The sequence below is a fragment of the Syngnathus leptorhynchus genome, chromosome 22, assembly GCF_054491065.1.
Source record: "Syngnathus leptorhynchus isolate UIUO chromosome 22, UIUO_Slep, whole genome shotgun sequence".
Lineage (NCBI taxonomy): Eukaryota > Metazoa > Chordata > Actinopteri > Syngnathiformes > Syngnathidae > Syngnathus > Syngnathus leptorhynchus.
Genome location: NC_141216.1, coordinates 3,788,254 through 3,805,340, shown reverse-complemented (window position 1 = coordinate 3,805,340; position 17,087 = coordinate 3,788,254). Strand labels below are relative to the sequence as shown.

Here is a 17,087-nt window from a genome sequence, read left to right as displayed (position 1 = left end):
TTTTCACTCCCCCGTGTAAAATTTAATCCCGCGTGGATTTGAGCTAAAACGCGTTTTCCCTTTTTTGCCTTTTAGTTTTGTCCCCGCGCAGCCACCGTCATACTTCCGGGTGTCAGCCTGTTAGCTAGGCAGCACTTGCTGTCTTGTTGAGGCTCGTCTTTTTTTTTTTTCTTAATCAGGTGTAACAACACAAATCATCATTTGATCGAGCTGTACGCTGATTTATGTAACGGCGTCGGCTGTTATGCTTCGTCACGATGGGGACTCTGCTTGCCAAAAAGAAGCAGACTCGAGTGACGGAACAAGACAAGGCCGTTTTGGTCAGTATATGCCCAGTCGATGCATGCAATTAGCATCGGAAACAAAAGAACGTGAGATCACAGGCAAACTTGTACAAATTAGCCCATGTCAATCACGGAAACATATCGTGATGGCCAGTTGGATTTATTGCGAACTGTTGCATCCGCTATTGGTAGGCTGAGACAGTTAACGCGAATGTTTTGCGTCTTTTCAGCAACTGAAACAGCAACGAGATAAACTGAGGCAGTACCAGAAGAAGATCGAGCTGCAGTTGGAGAAGGAACGACTGTTAGCCAAGCAACTTCTGAAAAATGGAAGGAAAGAGTAAGTCCCAACTAGCACCACCAACATTGGCACATTGGAACTGCACCTACCTACTAATACCATCACTATAGGGACAAGAAAGTCTAATTGGGATTTTGTCCCCAACCTCACAACGGTGCACGTATGTTGTCTTCTCCGGTCTTCTTGAACAAACACAGGCAGGAAATGAGTTGACTGTAAACAACCAGAGCCAAGCGGCGAGGCTGCCAATCACATCAAGGCAAATGAAGCGTGAGTGAAGAGCAACGATGGTGCTCTTTGAACCGATCGATCGCAACGATCGCAAACCCCAAACGGCAGCCTCGTCCATCCCGGCACGGCGACTACGCAAAGCGGAAACGCCGCCGTGTTTTTAAGAGATTCTCACACGTGGCTTTTGTCGCCTTCAGTAAAGCGCTGCTGCTGCTGAAGAAGAAGCGCTACCAGGATCAACTGCTGGACAAGACGGACAACCAGATCAGCAACCTGGAGCGCATGGTGGGGCGGCCGTGATTGCGAGGCCACGCCCCCTCGGCTTGGCCTCCCTCACCGTTGCTCCATCTTGATCGTGTTTTAGGTTCAGGACCTCGAGTTCGCCCAGATTGAGAAGAAGGTGATCGACGGACTGCGCGTGGGGAACGAGTGCCTGAAGAAAATGCAGCAGGTTGGTCACGGTCACATAAGTGGAGCGTCAAAGTGTACATCGGCGGCCAATCCGCCGTGTCGCTGCTATCGGCTCATTGTTGCACCTTTCTTGCAAGGTCATGTCCGTGGAAGAAGTGGAGCGCATCTTGGACGAGACGCAGGACGCCATCGAGTATCAAAGGGTGCGTGGGCGTGACTTTTGATCGGCAGGAAATATGAGCACTGTAAGTAACGCCCAATTGGTTTTGTGCCATCTTCCCCATTCAGCAAATCGACGAGATGTTATCGGGCTCGTTGTCCCAGGACGATGAAGACGCCGTTCTGGCCGAGCTGGAGGCCATCACTCAGGTGCGCCGCCATAGCCGCCGCTATCTCGGCCTCATTGTTCTAATGCTGCTTTTTCTTTCCGGCGCAGGAAGACGTGCTGCTTCCGGACGTCCCCTCGCACCAACTGCCCAACGCTCCCGAGGCCGCCGAGGAGAAAGCAGGTTCGTCTCGGGCGCCGTCTTCTGACAGCACGATGCAAAGATGCCCCGGAATCCAACGCCTAACCCGTTGTCGTCTCCTTTAGCGACCGAACGTCCGAGGAAGAAGGCGGAAATGTTGGCCGCATGAAGATGGGAATCTAATGACCTTCAGCTTCTTCACAACCTTGAGGGACGAGCGTGATGAGTATTTTTCCAAGAAGACCTGTCACGCCCTGCAATTTGGAACCGCAACATTGCTATTCCCTGTGCGAGAAAAATACACAAATTGTTAATGTTGTGTTTTGTTTTTAATGGCGCCGATTTTAAAATAAAAGCAGAAAGCAAGATGGAAGCATTTTTGTCAAAGTTCCTCTGGTGTGAGAAGCTCCTTTATTGCGGCAATAAAATGAGCTTTCCAAGCGTGGATCCTGCCACCGCTGCTGTTCTTGGTCTTGACCGCTAGGGGGCAGCAAAAGCTTGTTTTTGAGCATTTATTCATAAACGGGGGAAACCAAAGAGCCGACTACTCCACGAACCTTCAAACGAGCGAGGGTGTTTGGAATATTAAATCCAAAGAACAAATGACAAGTATTGCAACTAACACAGGAGAAAAGGCAAGAGCAATGATCAAAATTAAATCTTGTTGCAAAAAGTGGTTCTGAACGCCTTGCGGCGACATATCCGCGAGTATGGCAACCCAACCATGCCGCCGACGCCAATGAATCACGCGCGTGGATGTGGAGTTGCGTGGCGGTGGGTGTGCGCACCCCCACGTCCTTCAGGTGACCTCAGCTTTTTTTTTTTTCTTTGGTGTCCTTTTACCGCCTTTGTTTGAGCTGCTGGCTTGTGACGTTTGCGCCATGTCCAGCCAATCACACAAGTTTGCTTGGTTCAGCGCTGATTTGTGCGACGTCGTGCGTGCGCGTGTCTTTTAGTGTGTTGCAGAAAAAGTGTGAGGAAGCGATATCATAATGCGCTTGGGGGGGGGGGGGGTCGTGTGCGCGTGCGCCCGTTGCGTAAATGGGTGCTCCATCCATCTGATCGACGCAGTGCAGTGGGCGTGGCCAGAGACGCAGCGTTGACTGACGCCATTAAGGGGAAAAAAAAACGAAAAAAAAAAGCCCTATAGTGACTCGCGACTTCCCCACCGGAACTAAATCGATTCCATTACTCAAAATCCGAACATACATCGGAGCGTCAGAATTGATAGCTTGGAGCCGTTGGAGTGGATCGGCGTCGGCTCCTACGTCATCAGCGTCCCCCTCTCCCAGGATCCGCGAAGGCGGCGCCATCCGCCTCTGCCTCTGCAAGCGCCGCCCGCGTGCACGCACGCACGCACGCACGCGTGGGTTCGCAGGTACGCTCTCGTGGAAACTTTGCTATAAAAGAGCACATGCAGACATACGTCTCGCCAGCAAACATGTCCAGAACCGACGAAGTCCACCGGATCACCGAGAACGTCTACAAGGTAACCCGCGCGTGCACGCACGGACACATAAGCACACACCGACTTCATTGATGATGGATGATTGATTCATCAACTCTATTCTTTTTACACTTTTTTTTTTTACACATCGCGAGCCCCTTTATCGTATCGGTAATAGCAAACTTTGTCTATCTCTAACCTCGAGCTCTTTGCGAGTGTTGTCATTTTATATTCGTGTGTTTGTCCGTTCCATGAACGCAACGGTGGCTCTCCTTGCCCACACGTCGGGGCACCTTTTGTGGTTGGGTTTGTTGTGCACGCGGGGGTCAGACTCAAGTCACGGGCCATCAGTTTTGGGGTCCACCAAAGGAAAGAACATCCGTGTGCAATACCGGCATAGTGGATTTTTTTTAATTCATTTGTAAAAGAAAATCTCCAGTGTGATTAAATTTTGAGGCTGATGCAAATTTGCCATCCCGCGCATTTACTCATGCTGTGTGTCTTTGTGTGTCTGTGTAGGCTTACCCACTGAGTCGTGATGATGATGATGATGATGATGATGATGATGATGATGATGATGATGATGATAATTGCGTGCGTTGGAGGAGGTTATGTTGTTGTTGTTGGGACAGAAAGACAAACAGACAAACACCATCTGCGTTTTCTTGCAGTGCCACTCGGAATCCCAGCATGCACACACTGATAAGTGCACAAGTGTTGTCTTAGCTGTGATAAAATGCCCCCCCCCCTCCCCAATTGCCCCACGAACCCATCCCATCATACCCCCACCGGTTTACGATGGCACCACTTGGCTGTGCAGCAATTTGCAGCCCGACATGATGCCAACCTGCTGCTCTTTATGTAAGCGCTGACTCACCACACACATACATGAGCCCCATGCACCCCCTCTCCTTACATAAGAAAAGATTCTGCCACACATACGTTTGCCCTACTTTTGTGTCACCGCCATGTTTGCCGTTCTTTTCAGTCCAGGAATTCTCAAAACTCCCTTTCAATACATTTTCACATGTATTTGGAGGAACAATGCAGTCCCCCCCCCCCCTTTTTTTTCCATTTGGCTGATTAAAGATGCAAACGCAGCAACACCAAGTCCGACTCGTGCTGCTATCGGCTGCTTTGCAAGTCACCCGACCTGTGATGTCACACTGCGCTCAACTGGACCTCAAACAAGCGCCCCAAAACTAATTAGCAAGTGCAGCGGGTGATTGCTCAAGGTCGGACACTTGTGCAACTCTTCTTACTGTGTGTGTGTGTGTGTGCGTGGCCCATTAAAGCGCCGCTTGCGTGTCACCGTGATGAGATTTTTGTTGCCAGTCGCGCTCGCTCACTCAGCGACTAACGTGTTGTTGCCCGCTGCAGTCCATCATGGAGCAGTTCAACCCGTGCCTGAAGAACTTTGTGGCCATGGGCAAAAGCTACGAGAAGGCGTTGACCAGTGAGTATGCTGCTCTCTCTGTCTTGCGTTTGTCTTTCCATCCATCCATCCATCGTCCTCTTTTCACCTCACGCTTGGTCCGCTTCCTTCGGGGTCGGTCGGGACCCCAAAGCTTCATGACCAAGGGAGACTTTTTCGCTCTTTTGTAGCACGCAAACTCAAACCATAAGCTACGCATCGCAACGTTACGAAGAAGTCGGTTGGAGACATTCAGGAAATGTCGCCGGGGCGGGCGGCAAGTAGGCCAGACGGCGTCATGAGGCTTGTGAAACGGGAGCAGGGCAGCGTCGAATAGGAGGACGGAGTAGTAACTCGTCGACTCGTCCTCCAAAAGATGCAAAGGGTCGTACTCGTGCAATCGATGCTTCCATAGCATTTGTGACTTGAGTTGTCGGTGGCGAGTAGCCAAGCGGTCGCCGGAGATGACGGCTGTGGACTTTTTCCATATTTGCAGGTGTCACGTCCGCAGCAAAGGGCTACTTCCACGCTCTGATGCAGATGGGCGAGGTGGCCGGCGACAGCCGAGGCGCCAAGGAGCTCGGTGAGTCCTCGCGCCGGCCGGCCGGCGGGCTGCGGCGAGGCGCCTCGGTCGGGGTTTGCGTCGGGTCACAGCGCTCGCCAGTGGCTCGTCGTCGACTCGTGGTTTCGTTGTTGGACCTCCACTTATGGAATGGCTGACAATGGTGATCAATCTTCTTCCTCCGTTTGTATGGCAGCTAGTGTAGCGCCCCTCAGTGGCCAAAGAGGAACATCGCAATTCAATTGCAGCCTACTGGATTCGCTACAATATAACTCCGTTTATGTTTTTTGAGAGGGGGGGGACAGAGTGGATGCCATTTCCAAGGGGGGAAGCCATCACATGATGTTGGCGAGGCGCGTTGTCACAGCTGATGACGAATGAGCCACGCCGCCTCCTCACCCTCGTCGTCTCGGGCGCCTCTGCCCCCGCTCGCTCTCTCTCTCTCTCCCTCCGCTGACAAGAGATGTCGGCTGCTAAGAATAGATGAGCGAAGCTCCTCTGGAAGAGGAGGAGGGCGGACGCTGCTGCCGTATGGCTTCCGCCGGGGCGACCAAATATGGTCATGAAGGGAAGGTGAGGTGAGGCCAGAGGCTCGCGCTTTACTTCCGCTCGCAAAAGACGAAGATGAACAAAAAGGGCCGCTGACAATAGTTGCCGAGTTCTTTTCAGTGGATGCGAGTCAAATAAATATCAATCGTTTGTGCGTGCGAAAAGCGTTTGAGAGGTCACGAGGTCACGTTGAACGGAATTGTCGTGACGCGTTTAAGTCGCTCCCAGACATAAAAATAAGTCGGCTGGACTTTCCCGTTGGCGTCGTGCCGATGTTTCCTAACAAGTGGCGCTAAAAGTCCTTTTCTAAAATACTTTTTCTGTTCTTGTGTTTTCAACGTGGCGCACATTCAGAAGACACAGCATGTAGGTAACGCATGCACGCACGCCTATATGCTTCATGTGGCTTCTCATCATCATCATCATCATCATTCATCTGGCTCCTCATGCTCATCTTGCTCCATATTGCTGGTGCTGGTCCCAAATTTTGTCTAATGGCGCTTGTGTGCTCTACCGCAGGGGAGGTCCTCTTGCAGATGGCCGAAGTGCACCGGCGGATCCAGATCCAGCTGGAGGAGATGGTGAGAGCGCCACTAGGGTCGCGTGTGTCAAAAGGTTCCCATCCCAAACTCGGCTTGACCTTTTTCTTTGTTCCTTTGCAGCTCAAGTCGTTTCACAACGAGCTGTTGACCGAGCTGGAGAAGAAAGTGCAGATGGACGCTCGCTACCTCAACGTAAGCGAGCGCTCGCCCGCTTTGCACGTCTGCTGGCCAGCACTGACCGGCGCTGCTCCCCGCAGGCGGCGCTCAAGAAGTACCAGACGGAGCACAGGAGCAAAGGGGAGAGTTTGGAAAAGTGCCAGAACGAACTCAAGAAGCTGCGGCGCAAAAGTCAGAGCGGAAAGACGCTCGGCAAACACGGCGGCGACAAGGATGCGCAGGTTAGCGGCGTTTTCGTGTGTTTCCACGCTTTGCGCTACGTCAAGATGGCCGACCCATCCGGCCGAGTGGGCTCCACTTTCATTTCAAATGACGCTGACCCACTTATGTGTGCGTGGGCAGGAGACTGTGATGGAGACAGGAAGCACACAAAGCAATGATGTAACACTCGAGAGTTCCCTGACTGCGTTGTCATGGCGACCGGTCTGATAGGAAACCCTTCTCGATTGAGCGATCATTTTTACAGCCACTTTTGCTTTGTCGTCCTGCCGGCAGATGAGCGGCGCCGTGCTGGAGGCGGGCGCCAAAACATTGGTCGGACCTCCACAACTGGCGGCGCTCAGAAGCGGCAGCGGCGGCCCACAGGTGGCGCTGGATTCATTCACTACAAATTCACTCACGGGACGTTTGATTAGGGACATGTGCTAACAACTCACGAGTTAGTTATTGAGCGAGCGTTGCTAGTCAAGTGACTCAATTTGAAGGTGTTTGTCACATGTCGTCGCAGAGGTTGATGGAGGCCGGCGGAGAACACTACCAGTGGTCCGAGTCCCAAGTAGCAGCGGGGGCGGCGGCCCCGCCCCGTGGCAAGACGTCCTACTCCAACACGCTGCCCATACGCAAGGCGGCGCCCGCCGGGAGCAAGACCTCGCTGGGTAAGGCGACATGTCCTTCCTGTCACACACCTGCCCATCAAAGTCACGTGACACAAGAAAAGACGATTCGTTCTTGTCCGCCAGCGGAGCCTCGCACGCTGCCACGCTCCAGCTCGATGGCGGCGGGCCTGGAGAAGAAGGAGCGCGGCGGGCGGACGGCGCGGGTGCGGGCACTCTTCTCGCACGCCGCCGGCGACAACGGCACGCTGCTCAGCTTCCAACAAGGCGACGCCGTCACGCTGCTGGTGCCCGAGGCCCGTGACGGCTGGCACTACGGCGAGAACGAGAAGACGCGCATGTGAGTGCCAAGCCACCGCTGGCGGTCTGCAGTTCTTGCCGCCGCCGCGTTGACATTTTGCTCTCACGCCTCTCAGGCGGGGCTGGTTCCCCTTCTCGTACACGCGTGTCATCTCAGAGGACGACGCCGATGACCAACTGCCTTTTCACAGGCAAGTTCATGTGACGGCCTTCCGCCTGTCTGGCTTCACGTCTTCGAGTGTCACGACTTGTTTACGTGATGATGCTAAAAGACGTGTGGTATGCGCAGCTTCCATCCCGGGCGGAGCTGCAGCACGGGAAACCTTCTGGATAGAGACACCGGCGCCGTCGTCACCTTCGCCGACCACCACGTCCGCCCGTCGGCCAGACGGCCGCGCCCCTACGGCCTCACCGTGCAGGTGCAAAACACACACTCAACCGAATAAAAAGTCATGGACAGTCCAATGTGATGCCTGATGATGATGTCATCTTTCATAAGGGGTAAAGGTAGGCCTGCTGCAGAGTTGCATAAAGGCTTGTGGAGGATTTTGTGGGGGGGGGGGCGCTTGTCAGGTGCGTAGGAGAGCGCAGTGACACACGTCAGCCTCAGCAAGCGGCTGACAAAGTTATGCAAGGAAGCCACAACGTTTCCGCAACTTGCGTTCATTTGCTGCCCTCTAGCGGCGGGTGGCGCCACTGCAGGCTGTCCTTTTACAATGATGGATGGATTTCTTGCGTTCTGTCCTCACGTCTCGTACATCCCTTGTTTGTTTTTACGGGTAGACGCAGCCAGCGGCGGAGCAGTACGATATGGCGTTCCGTTTCGCCGGCAGGTGAGCAACTGCTGAATCCTGAAACATCGATTCACCAAATGATATTTGACTTTTCGGATTTCTTGTGTGTGTGCAGTGCTTCGGAAATCAAACTCATTTCCACAGTGTGAGAACGGACAGATAAATAAAGCGAGCGAGCTGCTGACTGACAAGAGGAACATGCCCAGTGTGCATCTCTGCACACGTATGTGGAGAATTGAAATGTTTGATGCTGTCTGCTGACATTCTTCTCCACTTTGCCATCCCGTCCACTTAGTGTGGCCTCCATGACTACTTCCATGATTACGTCGAGTATATTTCTTGACATGTTGCCGTATAGCTGCAATATTATTGATGTATCCTTTTAAGAGGAAATGCATGCTTTGAAGGCAAAAAAAAAAGTGCAACGCTGACTTCAGCAAATATATCAGTTCAATAAAAAATTTGCAAAAGAAGCGGTGCAGTCTGTCAATCCAAACAAGTCACGTTTGTTCCGGCCGAGACGGGAGGAAGGCCGCCCTCATCATCTTCGAGTGACAAAAGAGTCCAAGCGTGTCACTTATATTGTGGCAGTCAGTCCAAAGGAATCCGTTCTTTGTCCCCCGTAGCTTGCATCAAGCGTGCCCACCCCCCTAAAGCCTTTTGACATGCATGACCCTCCCCCCCCAAAGGTCGCCATCTGCCAGCTTTACTTGTGATGAGCAGCTGGCCTGAAACTTTCTCCTCCTCCTCCTCCTCTCAACACATCCTGTGGGTTTCCTTGAGGAACATAATGTCACAGAGCTTTTCCAATGAGGTTTCAAGAGGATGCATAGCACCTTCTGGCAAGTGACAGCGGACATGGTATGTGCCTTCCTGGTTTTGTTGGGTCTCACTGCAGCTTTCGATACGGTGGACCACACTGTTCCGCTAAAATCATTCCCAATCACTTCCATTGTGTTCTAAAATAACCATGAAGAAGATAAAGATAACAACCAAATCACAAGTCACTCGTAACCGCGCCCACTTGTAGGCGCAATAACGTAAACCAATCAGAGGCAAGAACGGGAGACGAATGCCAAGGTGCAAGCCAATAGGCTACCAGTAGAGGCGGGACTAACGGGGGTCTTAGTGAAGAGATGTTGACTTTCAGTGTTTGGCTTTCGCTTTTATTTCGTCCCAGTTGACGGACGAAGCGCGTCGATCGTCCCGCCATCAAGTGGACCTTTTCCGATATTTTCCATTGGAGAGTTCCTTCAGATGTGCTGCTGCTCTTCACACGCTCAAGTAAGTTTGCGCGATGTTTTTTGGTCGCGAACGAACGTTAGCTTGCCCAGCGCTAGCTTGTGCTTGCCCCCGTTAGCTTCTTCATGTTTTGGAGGAAAAAAAAAAAAAAAACATGGAAAACATGTCCAGTGAAAAGCTTTCTAATCTCTTCTCATTTTGGCCGCTTCACGACACTGCGAGTTCGTCGTTGTCATTTTAGTATCATACAGGCTGACGAACTCGATTGTTTTTGTTTTCCAACGCGTTGCGTTTATATTTCGCCACGTTCCGCTTTCATGTTGGATTTACCGTGACTGGTTTGCAATTCTATCACATTTAAGAGGGATTATTGGGAGTGTTTGACATCCAAACACTTTTCCATGTGCAAAAAAAACGCATTAACTCGTGCGTTTCTCTTTGGGTTTAGACATCTGCTTTGCATTGGCAACGGAATCGCTAAGGTGAGTGGACTTTTCTTTCCTGGAAGCAGAAAGCAAAGGTGTTTTTTGTTGTTGGTCGTCATGGTGATGAGACTTGCTTTGTTGTGAATGACCCGCGCGTCGTCTTGTGCTTAGGTGTCGAGTGAAGGATGCACCTGTCGCGAAGCCCCTCGTCCATTTCGGCCACACCTCCAGGGGACGCCCTGGACCTCAGCTTGTCCGGCTCGCGTCTCTCCTTCTCCAAAAGACCCGGCGCCGGCGTGTCACCCGCCGGGAAGTTGTTGGCCCGTTCGGTGTCGGTGTCGACACCGTGCGAGGCCCGAGGGAAGTGCAACACCCTGGTGAGGAGCCGCCACTGCCACGGAATGAAAACTCGGGTTCTGGTCAAAACCTACGTCTATCTCCGCAGGGTGACAGCGTGGCGAGCCCTCGCTCGGTCAAGAACCTGCGGCGTTCCAACAGCACCACGCACGTCAACCAGCAGCCACACTTTACGCTCAGGTACCAAAATGTTTGGCAACAACAACAAAAAATGCAAGAATGGCATCAGTCACGCTGGCACAATACGATGCAGCTGCGCTGGCTTGTTTTGTGCGGGCTCCCAGGGGAGGGTCGGGACCTCGGGGTCAGGTTACCCGGGGCCGCCCCCGCCCAAACAAGAAGAGCGTGCGCCTATTGTCCGGCATCTGTTCACACCAGAAGCCTGGGCGCCTGTCTTTGAGTCCTGGAATGTGCGGCCTGAACAGCTTGCATTCGGGCAGCCGGGCTTCCAGCTCCTCCCCCTCCGCTGAAATGTGAGGTTTACACTCTGTGTGTGTGCGTGCTCCAGTCCAGACCACCAGAGCGGTGACTACCTGACTGTGTTGGACAATGGCGCAGACAGCCGAAAGAAACCTGACGGAACCACCTGGAACATCTTGGTATGGCGCAACGCACGCAAGCACACGGAGCCTTGTTGTCAAACGATTTTTCCTTTGCCGCAACTTCAGGATGAGCAGCCTCGGGCAGCCGGTGCCGTGGCCGCAGACCCACCCGCCGGCACAAAGGGACGAGACCCCGCCGCATCCTTCACTGCCAACAATAGGTTGGTTTTGCTATCCAAAGCCTTCTGATCATCTCAAAGGCTCAACTTCTCCTCTCGGTCAGGAGCAACAAGGGCGGCGTGGGAAACGCCGTCACCTCCATCCTGCACAACAACCACGGCGACAAGCCGCTGACGCCCAAAAGCTCCAACCAGAGGCCGCCCTTCAAGTAGGTTCTGGACGGGCAGATGGCTGGGCGACGAGCTCCGGGACTCCAGCCGCGTTTTTTTTTTTTGTCTTTCAGCAACCTCCTGAAGGCCAGCGCCAACGACGACGTCTCGCTGGAGAGCGGCTCCCTCACCAAGTCCCAGAAGAACTTCTCCGCTGCGTCGGCCAACAACAAAAGTCCTGTCGGGCCCGGCAGCCCGCTCCTGCAGCGCCGCAACCAGGTCTCAGAGGAGGAGGCCGAAAGGTAGCGCCGTTTTCTCCCCCCCCCCCCCCCCGAAAAAGAAAGAAGGAATTTGCATTTACCTGTAGAAACGAACGTTGCAGGTTCATCCAGCAGGTCAACCAGGCGGCCGTCACCATCCAGCGTTGGTACAGACGTCACGCCGGGCGGCGCCGGGCCAACCGTGCGGCGTTGCGCCGTATCCTGGACACCAAACGCAAGGTCCGCTCCGGTCCGCCTCGCAACGCTTCCAAGCGGAGCGCCGCCAAGTCCGTGCTTAAAGTTGCTGCGTCGGCAGGAGTGGCAGGCGCGAGTCGAGGCCGAGAGTCACTTGGAGACGGTGCCGGACAAGCGCAAGCTGATTCGGGAAGAAAAAGCTCGCCAGGCGCGCCTCGCTGCTATTCAGGTCACCGCCAGCATTTCAGAGAGCAATTCTTGATGGCTTTGTTTATTTCTTCTTCTTTTCAACAACATATCATTCATGCTTTGGATCAGCAGGAAGGAAATCAATTCAGCAATTACTGAATTTTTCCTGCGCTCAAGGCCTTGCACTAATGTCTCCGCCTGGTGGTCAGTGTAGGGGCTGCAGCAGAAAAGAACACAGCATCTTCAGCATCCTTCTCATCTTCATGGAGCTCAGCATCAGGGCGCCGAGGCGGACGAGGAGCAGCGGAGGCCGGGCGGCGCCACGCCGACCAAGAGTTTCCCGAGCCGCGCGTCCCCGACCGACAGCGTCAACTTGTCGCCGACGCACGCCAAAGCCAACAACACAGGTGGCCCACTTTGCTCCTTCCAGACGTGTGAGAGAGAAGCGCGCATGCGAGCGAGATGTGTCTCACACGTTGGCGTGCTGTGCGCCGACGCGGGCAGACTTTCACGCCAAGGTGACGGGCGACTTGAGCCAAGGGAGCTTCGGGGCGCTGTCGCCGGCGTTGTCCAATCGCAGAGGCTCGCCGTGTGCGCAGGTATCACGGATCCTCCCTCTCGCGCGGCTTTCTGCGCTGGCTGTGCTTCTCACTCGTTTTTGTCCTCGTAGGAGCGCGGCGGCGGCGCAGAGCAAGACGACAACGACGAGGGGAAATCGATACATCAGGCGAGACCCCGCTTGTCTCGCCTGACGCTACTCCAGCCCGACCCTTATGATGTACGTGCGCCCTCTCCAGATTTAGCCCAAAAAGAAAACCTGGACCCTTGAGAATATATACCATTGATTAGTTCCATTGTTCCATCAGCCGGGCGCCAAGCTTCCCCTGGCCGCCAGAAGTCCTGCTTCGCCTCCCGGCATGGGCCCCAACTCCACGGCAGACGTCAAGACCAAGAAGGCGCAAGAATTTACCGAGCTGTCCTGTTTCCGAGCGGTTTCGCCCTCCTTGTCCAGTCGTGGAGGCTCCCGCTGCTCCCAGGTGAGCGAGCATCTTCGCGTGCAAAGAGCCGCCATTTCTCAAAGCGGCCACGTTTGCCAGGAGCGTCCTCGCGGGCGTTTGAGCGGCGACGACCGCTCCTGCGCCGCGTCCAAGTCCACCCTCCACGACCTGCTGGACACGCTCAAACTGCTGGAGGAGGAACCCGAGTGCCTTTCCCAGCCCAAATCTTACAACAAAGACAAATACGCTTGGATGGAGCAGGTGAGCAAAATGGCCGGCGGGGAAGCGGTTCCGACCTCCCCGCAGTTCTTTGTCTAATCCAAAATTGTCTTTCGAAAAGGACGGCGATGCAGACTCGCTGACGGCCGACAACCTGGAACGTCACGTCCAGCTCAGCCTGCCGGCGGCGGCAGACGGGGCGGCGTTGCTGTCGGAGGCCAAGCTGCAGAGCATCATGAACTTCCTGGACGAGATGGAGAAGTCGGAGCAGGAGCGTCCGCGCTCCACCAGTTCGCACAGAGAGGTTGGCCACCCTCGCTCGCGTCCCGCCTCGGCTGTCTCTGTCGTGCTGATTGCCATTTTGTGCACGTCCAGGCGGCGTTTTTGGAGGAGGAGGAGGCGCCAGCGCTGGACCCGGCCTCGGCCACCGCCGCCCAAGTGTCCGGCTCCATCATGAGAATTAAAATGGAGCTGGAGGAGAAGAAGCGTGTGGTGGAAATGCTGCAGAGCGCGCTGGTGGGGATCCGGCCGGCGCCCACCCGGGCTCCGCTGGCTGGCCTTCACCGTCCACCTTTTCTTCTGCGTCAGGCCCAGCAGAGGGAGCTGACGGTGCAGCACGTGAAGGAGACGGAGAAGGAACTGAGCCGAAACCTTCAGCTGCAGAGGGACCAGTACGAAGCCACCGTGCAGAGACACCTCACCTTCATCGACCAGGTAGGCGGGCAGGCGAAGGAAACGCTGCGGCGTGGGCCTGCGTGACCTCCCCGACGTCTGTCCTCAGCTCATCGGCGACAAAAAAGCACTGAGCGAGCGATGCGAGGGCGTCATCGCCGAGCTCAAGCTGGTGGACCACAAATACACCAAGAAGATCTCGCAGATGCAGGAGCAGCACGAAATGGTGAGCGCCCCCTGGCTGCCGGAGGCCCTTTGGGCATTTTGCTACAAGTGGTTTTCACCGCCACGCGCCCGTCTTCTTTTCTTCTTTATTTTAACGGCCTCTTCCTCTTTTTCCTCGTAATCGTCGCCGCCGCCGCTGCCGCCGTCACTGAGGCCGCGTCTCCTTTCCCGCCTCAGGTTTGGCAAATCCTGGGCCCGCTGTGCGAGGTAACGCCTCTTCTGCTCCTCCTTATTCTGTTTCCCTTCGCTCGTTTGTCCCGCGCACCGGCCGTCCTGCCGGATGCTCGCTGTGCACGTGAGTCTTCATCATCATCGTCATCATCATCACCTTGGCTGATTCTTCATGCTCACGCTGCTCCTCTCATGTGGCGTTACCTGTCTCTCACTCATGCACGCACACGCTGGCCACGCCGCCGCCGCCATCTTCCTCTCTGGGCGCAGCCTCTGGTCTTTATCTAGTCTTTTCATATTCTTTGGTCCAGGAGATCAAGAAGCTGAAGCAGCTGATGAGTGTCACGGAGAAGATCCGGCGGGAGAAATGGATCGATGAGAAAACCAAGAAGATCAAAGAGATTACAGTCAAAGGTACGGCGAAAAAGGGAAGAGGCACGCCGCTCTCCGTCCACTCTCATCCTCGGCGCCCCGCTCAGGTTTGGAGCCCGAGATCCAGAAGCTGATCTCCAAGCACAAGCAGGAGCTGAAGAAGCTGCGCACGCTCCACGAGGCCGAGCTGCTGCACGCCGAGGAGCGCGGCGCCGAGCGCTGCGCCCGCCAGTGCGAGGAGCTGCGGCAGCAGCTAGAGAGCGAAAAGGAGGAGCAGTGCCGCAGGGAGCGCGACTTGGCCCGCCGACACTTTGAGAAGCAGCTCCAAGAGGAAGAGCTCTCCCTGCAGCAGCACAGGAAGCGCGTGCAGAGGGAGCTGGCCGAAGAGAAGGAGCGGCTAACGCAGCAAGCGGCCAGGTAGGAAGGCCGAGCGAGGCCGAGCGGGGCCGAATGGGGCCGGGCCCGCATTCAAAGAGCGCCGCCGTCCGTCCGTCCGTCCGTGCGCAGGCAGCGCTCGGAGATGGAGGAGCTGCGTCGGCGCATGGAGGAAAACTCCAGCGTGGCCGGACGGGTCTTCAGGGAGGAGCTGGACAAAAGCAGAGAGGAGCAGGAGAGGAGGCACCAGGTGGGGAGCGCCGGGCCGAGCCCACGTACACTTGGACGCCACCTCCGGCCGGCTCTGAGTAAAAGCGCACGTTTGTGACCCAGGCGGAGCTGAAGAAGCTGCAGGAGCGTTATGAGCAGGAGAAGATAAGCTGGGAGGAGGAATACAGGAAAAAGCAGGTGAGACGTGCGGAGGGAGGCGGCTCCCCGGGGGCCGCGTCTCACTGATGGCGTGCACGCCTGTTAGGAGGCGGGGCTCCTCAGGCACGAGCGCCAGCTGCGAGAGGAGCTGCGGCAGGAGCGCGATAAAGAGATCCAGCTGGCCATCTGGACGCTGGAGGAGGAGACCAACCGGGACAAGGAGGAGTGCGAGCGGGTTGCTCACAACAGGTAGGTGGCTCCAGGCTAGTGGGGAAATGTTTTGGACCAACAATAAATAAATTCTCCTTTTCCGTGCTCAGGGTGACTCGCGTGCGGGAGACGTACGAGGTGGAGCTGAAGGAGCTAGAGCGCTCTTTGCGAGAGGCGCTGGACAAGCAGCAGGAGCTGCGGAAGCAACACGCCGACGCGCTGCAACAAGTGGACGTGCTCAAGGAGGCGCTGCAGCACAAGGACCAAGACCTGCTCGTCGTCACGCAAGTGAGAAAGCCCGCCAATGGTCTCCACAACTCTGCCTCAACTCATCCACAACTTGCGTCTTTCCTCTTTGCGTGGAGAACCGGGACCAGCTGCTGGAGGAGCGCCACGGGTTGGCCTCGGTCATCCAGCAGGAGTTCAGCGCCCGCCTGCTGCTGGCCGAGGAGGAGGCGCAGAAGGCCAGGGCAGAGGCGGAGGAAGCGCGTGGCGCGCTGCGGGCCGAGGTGGACAAGCTCACCAAGGAGAAGGAGAACGAGCTCCATCAGGTGCACTGCCGGTGAGCTAGCGCAAAGCTTCGCCTTCGTTTGCCCTCCTTCTTGTCTTTCCTGCTTGAATACGACGACTGAGATCGAGTCCAAAGCGGCTTAACTTGAGCCCATTTTGATGTCCGTATTTGACAAACGATGCCTCGCTCGCCTGCAGAGTCAAGTCGGCCATCTTGAAGAAGGACGAGGCAGTGGCCGCTCTGCGGCGGCAGCATGAGGTGAGTGGCGGCGGGAGCGGGACGCCGCCTGGCCCGGCCTCACAAAGGGCGACTGTCAACGCTGCGTTTTGCTGTCGCCCGCTAGGCTGCCCTGAAGAGGGCCGAGCGTCTGGAGGCCTTGTGGGAGGAGCAAAGGAGGCAGCTGATGGAGAAATGACGCCACTGCAAAGTACTCATCAGACACGCGCCAATGATGAATGACCACCCGTCCACCATTGTCGGCGCTCTCCACCGAAATTGAGGTCAAAGTGCAAGGCGAGGGCTCGCCCGTATCGCTTTTCACGGCCAGCGCTTTGACGTCAGTTTGGCTCGACACCCGAGATGCCCGCCGTCATCCCAGCGACGATGAGACGGGAAAGAAAGAAAGAAAATATGTGGACGGAAAGTGACAGACAGGAAGGAGCAGCCACAATTGAGCGCTCCCGCTCTCTGGCCCCTCCCCCACCCAGGCAGCAATGCTTCCAGATCTTTTCCAGATGTTTGTGTGGCCAGCCCGTGCAGGCAGGCCCGTGCAGGCCTATGCGCGCCCCCGAGGAGAAGCTCAGCCAATGTTTTCAAGAAGGAGAAGAGGACGTGTCAGCAAGGGCGGCGTGCGTGGCCGTCGAGGCGTGCCAGCGAAGCCCGAGAAGAATGTGTGGACGCGAAAGAAAAAAGTTGAAGGTGGCGGGGGCGCAAAACAAACGGCGCCGGCCGGGGATGATGTCTTTACGTTCAATCGCTATTTATTGGGGTGGGGTTGCCTGAGCTCCCCCCCCCCCCCCCTCTCTCTCTCTCTTTGGGCCCATTGACATTTGTTCAGTCCCCTTTTTCAATTAAAACTACATTTTCCTTTTTCTATTTGCTCCATTTGTTCCGG

General features: G+C 55.5%; 3 protein-coding genes across 4 annotated transcripts; all 3 read left to right on the top strand.

Moving 5' to 3' along the window:
• Positions 1-70: 70 nt before the first annotated feature.
• On the top strand, positions 71-2,082 carry chmp6b (charged multivesicular body protein 6b). The gene is made up of 8 exons (XM_085903807.1): positions 71-320; positions 515-624; positions 1,014-1,101; positions 1,181-1,267; positions 1,365-1,430; positions 1,516-1,596; positions 1,664-1,736; positions 1,820-2,082. The coding sequence occupies exons 1-8, from the start codon at positions 258-260 to the stop codon at positions 1,861-1,863; spliced, it is 612 nt and encodes a 203-aa protein (XP_085759933.1). The 5' UTR covers positions 71-257; the 3' UTR covers positions 1,864-2,082.
• A 1,010-nt stretch (positions 2,083-3,092) lies between these two features.
• On the top strand, positions 3,093-8,753 carry LOC147039444 (BAR/IMD domain-containing adapter protein 2-like). 2 transcript variants are annotated; one of them, XM_085904186.1, is made up of 13 exons: positions 3,093-3,183; positions 4,522-4,597; positions 5,052-5,138; positions 6,186-6,247; positions 6,329-6,400; positions 6,466-6,606; positions 6,881-6,970; positions 7,113-7,260; positions 7,345-7,558; positions 7,635-7,709; positions 7,808-7,937; positions 8,302-8,351; positions 8,428-8,753. In XM_085904186.1, the coding sequence occupies exons 1-13, from the start codon at positions 3,109-3,111 to the stop codon at positions 8,459-8,461; spliced, it is 1,254 nt and encodes a 417-aa protein (XP_085760312.1). In that variant the 5' UTR covers positions 3,093-3,108; the 3' UTR covers positions 8,462-8,753. The 2 variants fall into 2 exon arrangements, with proteins under 2 accessions (XP_085760312.1, XP_085760313.1); XM_085904187.1 differs by lacking the exon at positions 5,052-5,138.
• A 682-nt stretch (positions 8,754-9,435) lies between these two features.
• cep131 (centrosomal protein 131) lies at positions 9,436-17,065 on the top strand. Its single transcript, XM_085903614.1, has 29 exons — positions 9,436-9,596; positions 10,003-10,036; positions 10,151-10,356; positions 10,425-10,516; positions 10,845-10,935; positions 11,005-11,099; positions 11,162-11,266; positions 11,342-11,509; positions 11,590-11,707; positions 11,784-11,891; positions 12,066-12,258; positions 12,356-12,450; positions 12,522-12,629; positions 12,718-12,888; positions 12,949-13,110; positions 13,190-13,372; positions 13,444-13,584; positions 13,657-13,782; positions 13,850-13,966; positions 14,143-14,172; positions 14,448-14,550; positions 14,616-14,925; positions 15,016-15,133; positions 15,217-15,291; positions 15,359-15,501; positions 15,573-15,750; positions 15,828-16,024; positions 16,171-16,231; positions 16,317-17,065. Exons 3-29 carry the CDS (start codon positions 10,165-10,167, stop codon positions 16,386-16,388), a joined length of 3,552 nt encoding a protein of 1,183 aa, XP_085759740.1. The 5' UTR covers positions 9,436-9,596; positions 10,003-10,036; positions 10,151-10,164; the 3' UTR covers positions 16,389-17,065.
• Positions 17,066-17,087: the final 22 nt, after the last annotated feature.

What these genes read in the sequence shown, in the direction of transcription:
- LOC147039444 (XM_085904186.1), top strand. Translation starts at nt 3,109, where the DNA reads ATGCAGACATACGTCTCGCCAGCAAACATGTCCAGAACCGACGAAGTC. An exon ending in CCGAGGCGCCAAGGAGCTCG is followed by an intron (nt 5,139 to 6,185) that starts GTGAGTCCTCGC and finishes GCTCTACCGCAG; the next exon opens with GGGAGGTCCTCTTGCAGATG. An exon ending in CGGGAGCAAGACCTCGCTGG is followed by an intron (nt 7,261 to 7,344) that starts GTAAGGCGACAT and finishes CTTGTCCGCCAG; the next exon opens with CGGAGCCTCGCACGCTGCCA.
- chmp6b (XM_085903807.1), top strand. Translation starts at nt 258, where the DNA reads ATGGGGACTCTGCTTGCCAAAAAGAAGCAGACTCGAGTGACGGAACAA. An exon ending in AGCTGGAGGCCATCACTCAG is followed by an intron (nt 1,597 to 1,663) that starts GTGCGCCGCCAT and finishes TTTCCGGCGCAG; the next exon opens with GAAGACGTGCTGCTTCCGGA. An exon ending in GGCCGCCGAGGAGAAAGCAG is followed by an intron (nt 1,737 to 1,819) that starts GTTCGTCTCGGG and finishes CGTCTCCTTTAG; the next exon opens with CGACCGAACGTCCGAGGAAG.
- cep131 (XM_085903614.1), top strand. Translation starts at nt 10,165, where the DNA reads ATGCACCTGTCGCGAAGCCCCTCGTCCATTTCGGCCACACCTCCAGGG. An exon ending in TCCTGGACACCAAACGCAAG is followed by an intron (nt 11,708 to 11,783) that starts GTCCGCTCCGGT and finishes CTGCGTCGGCAG; the next exon opens with GAGTGGCAGGCGCGAGTCGA. An exon ending in CAAAGAGATTACAGTCAAAG is followed by an intron (nt 14,551 to 14,615) that starts GTACGGCGAAAA and finishes CGCCCCGCTCAG; the next exon opens with GTTTGGAGCCCGAGATCCAG.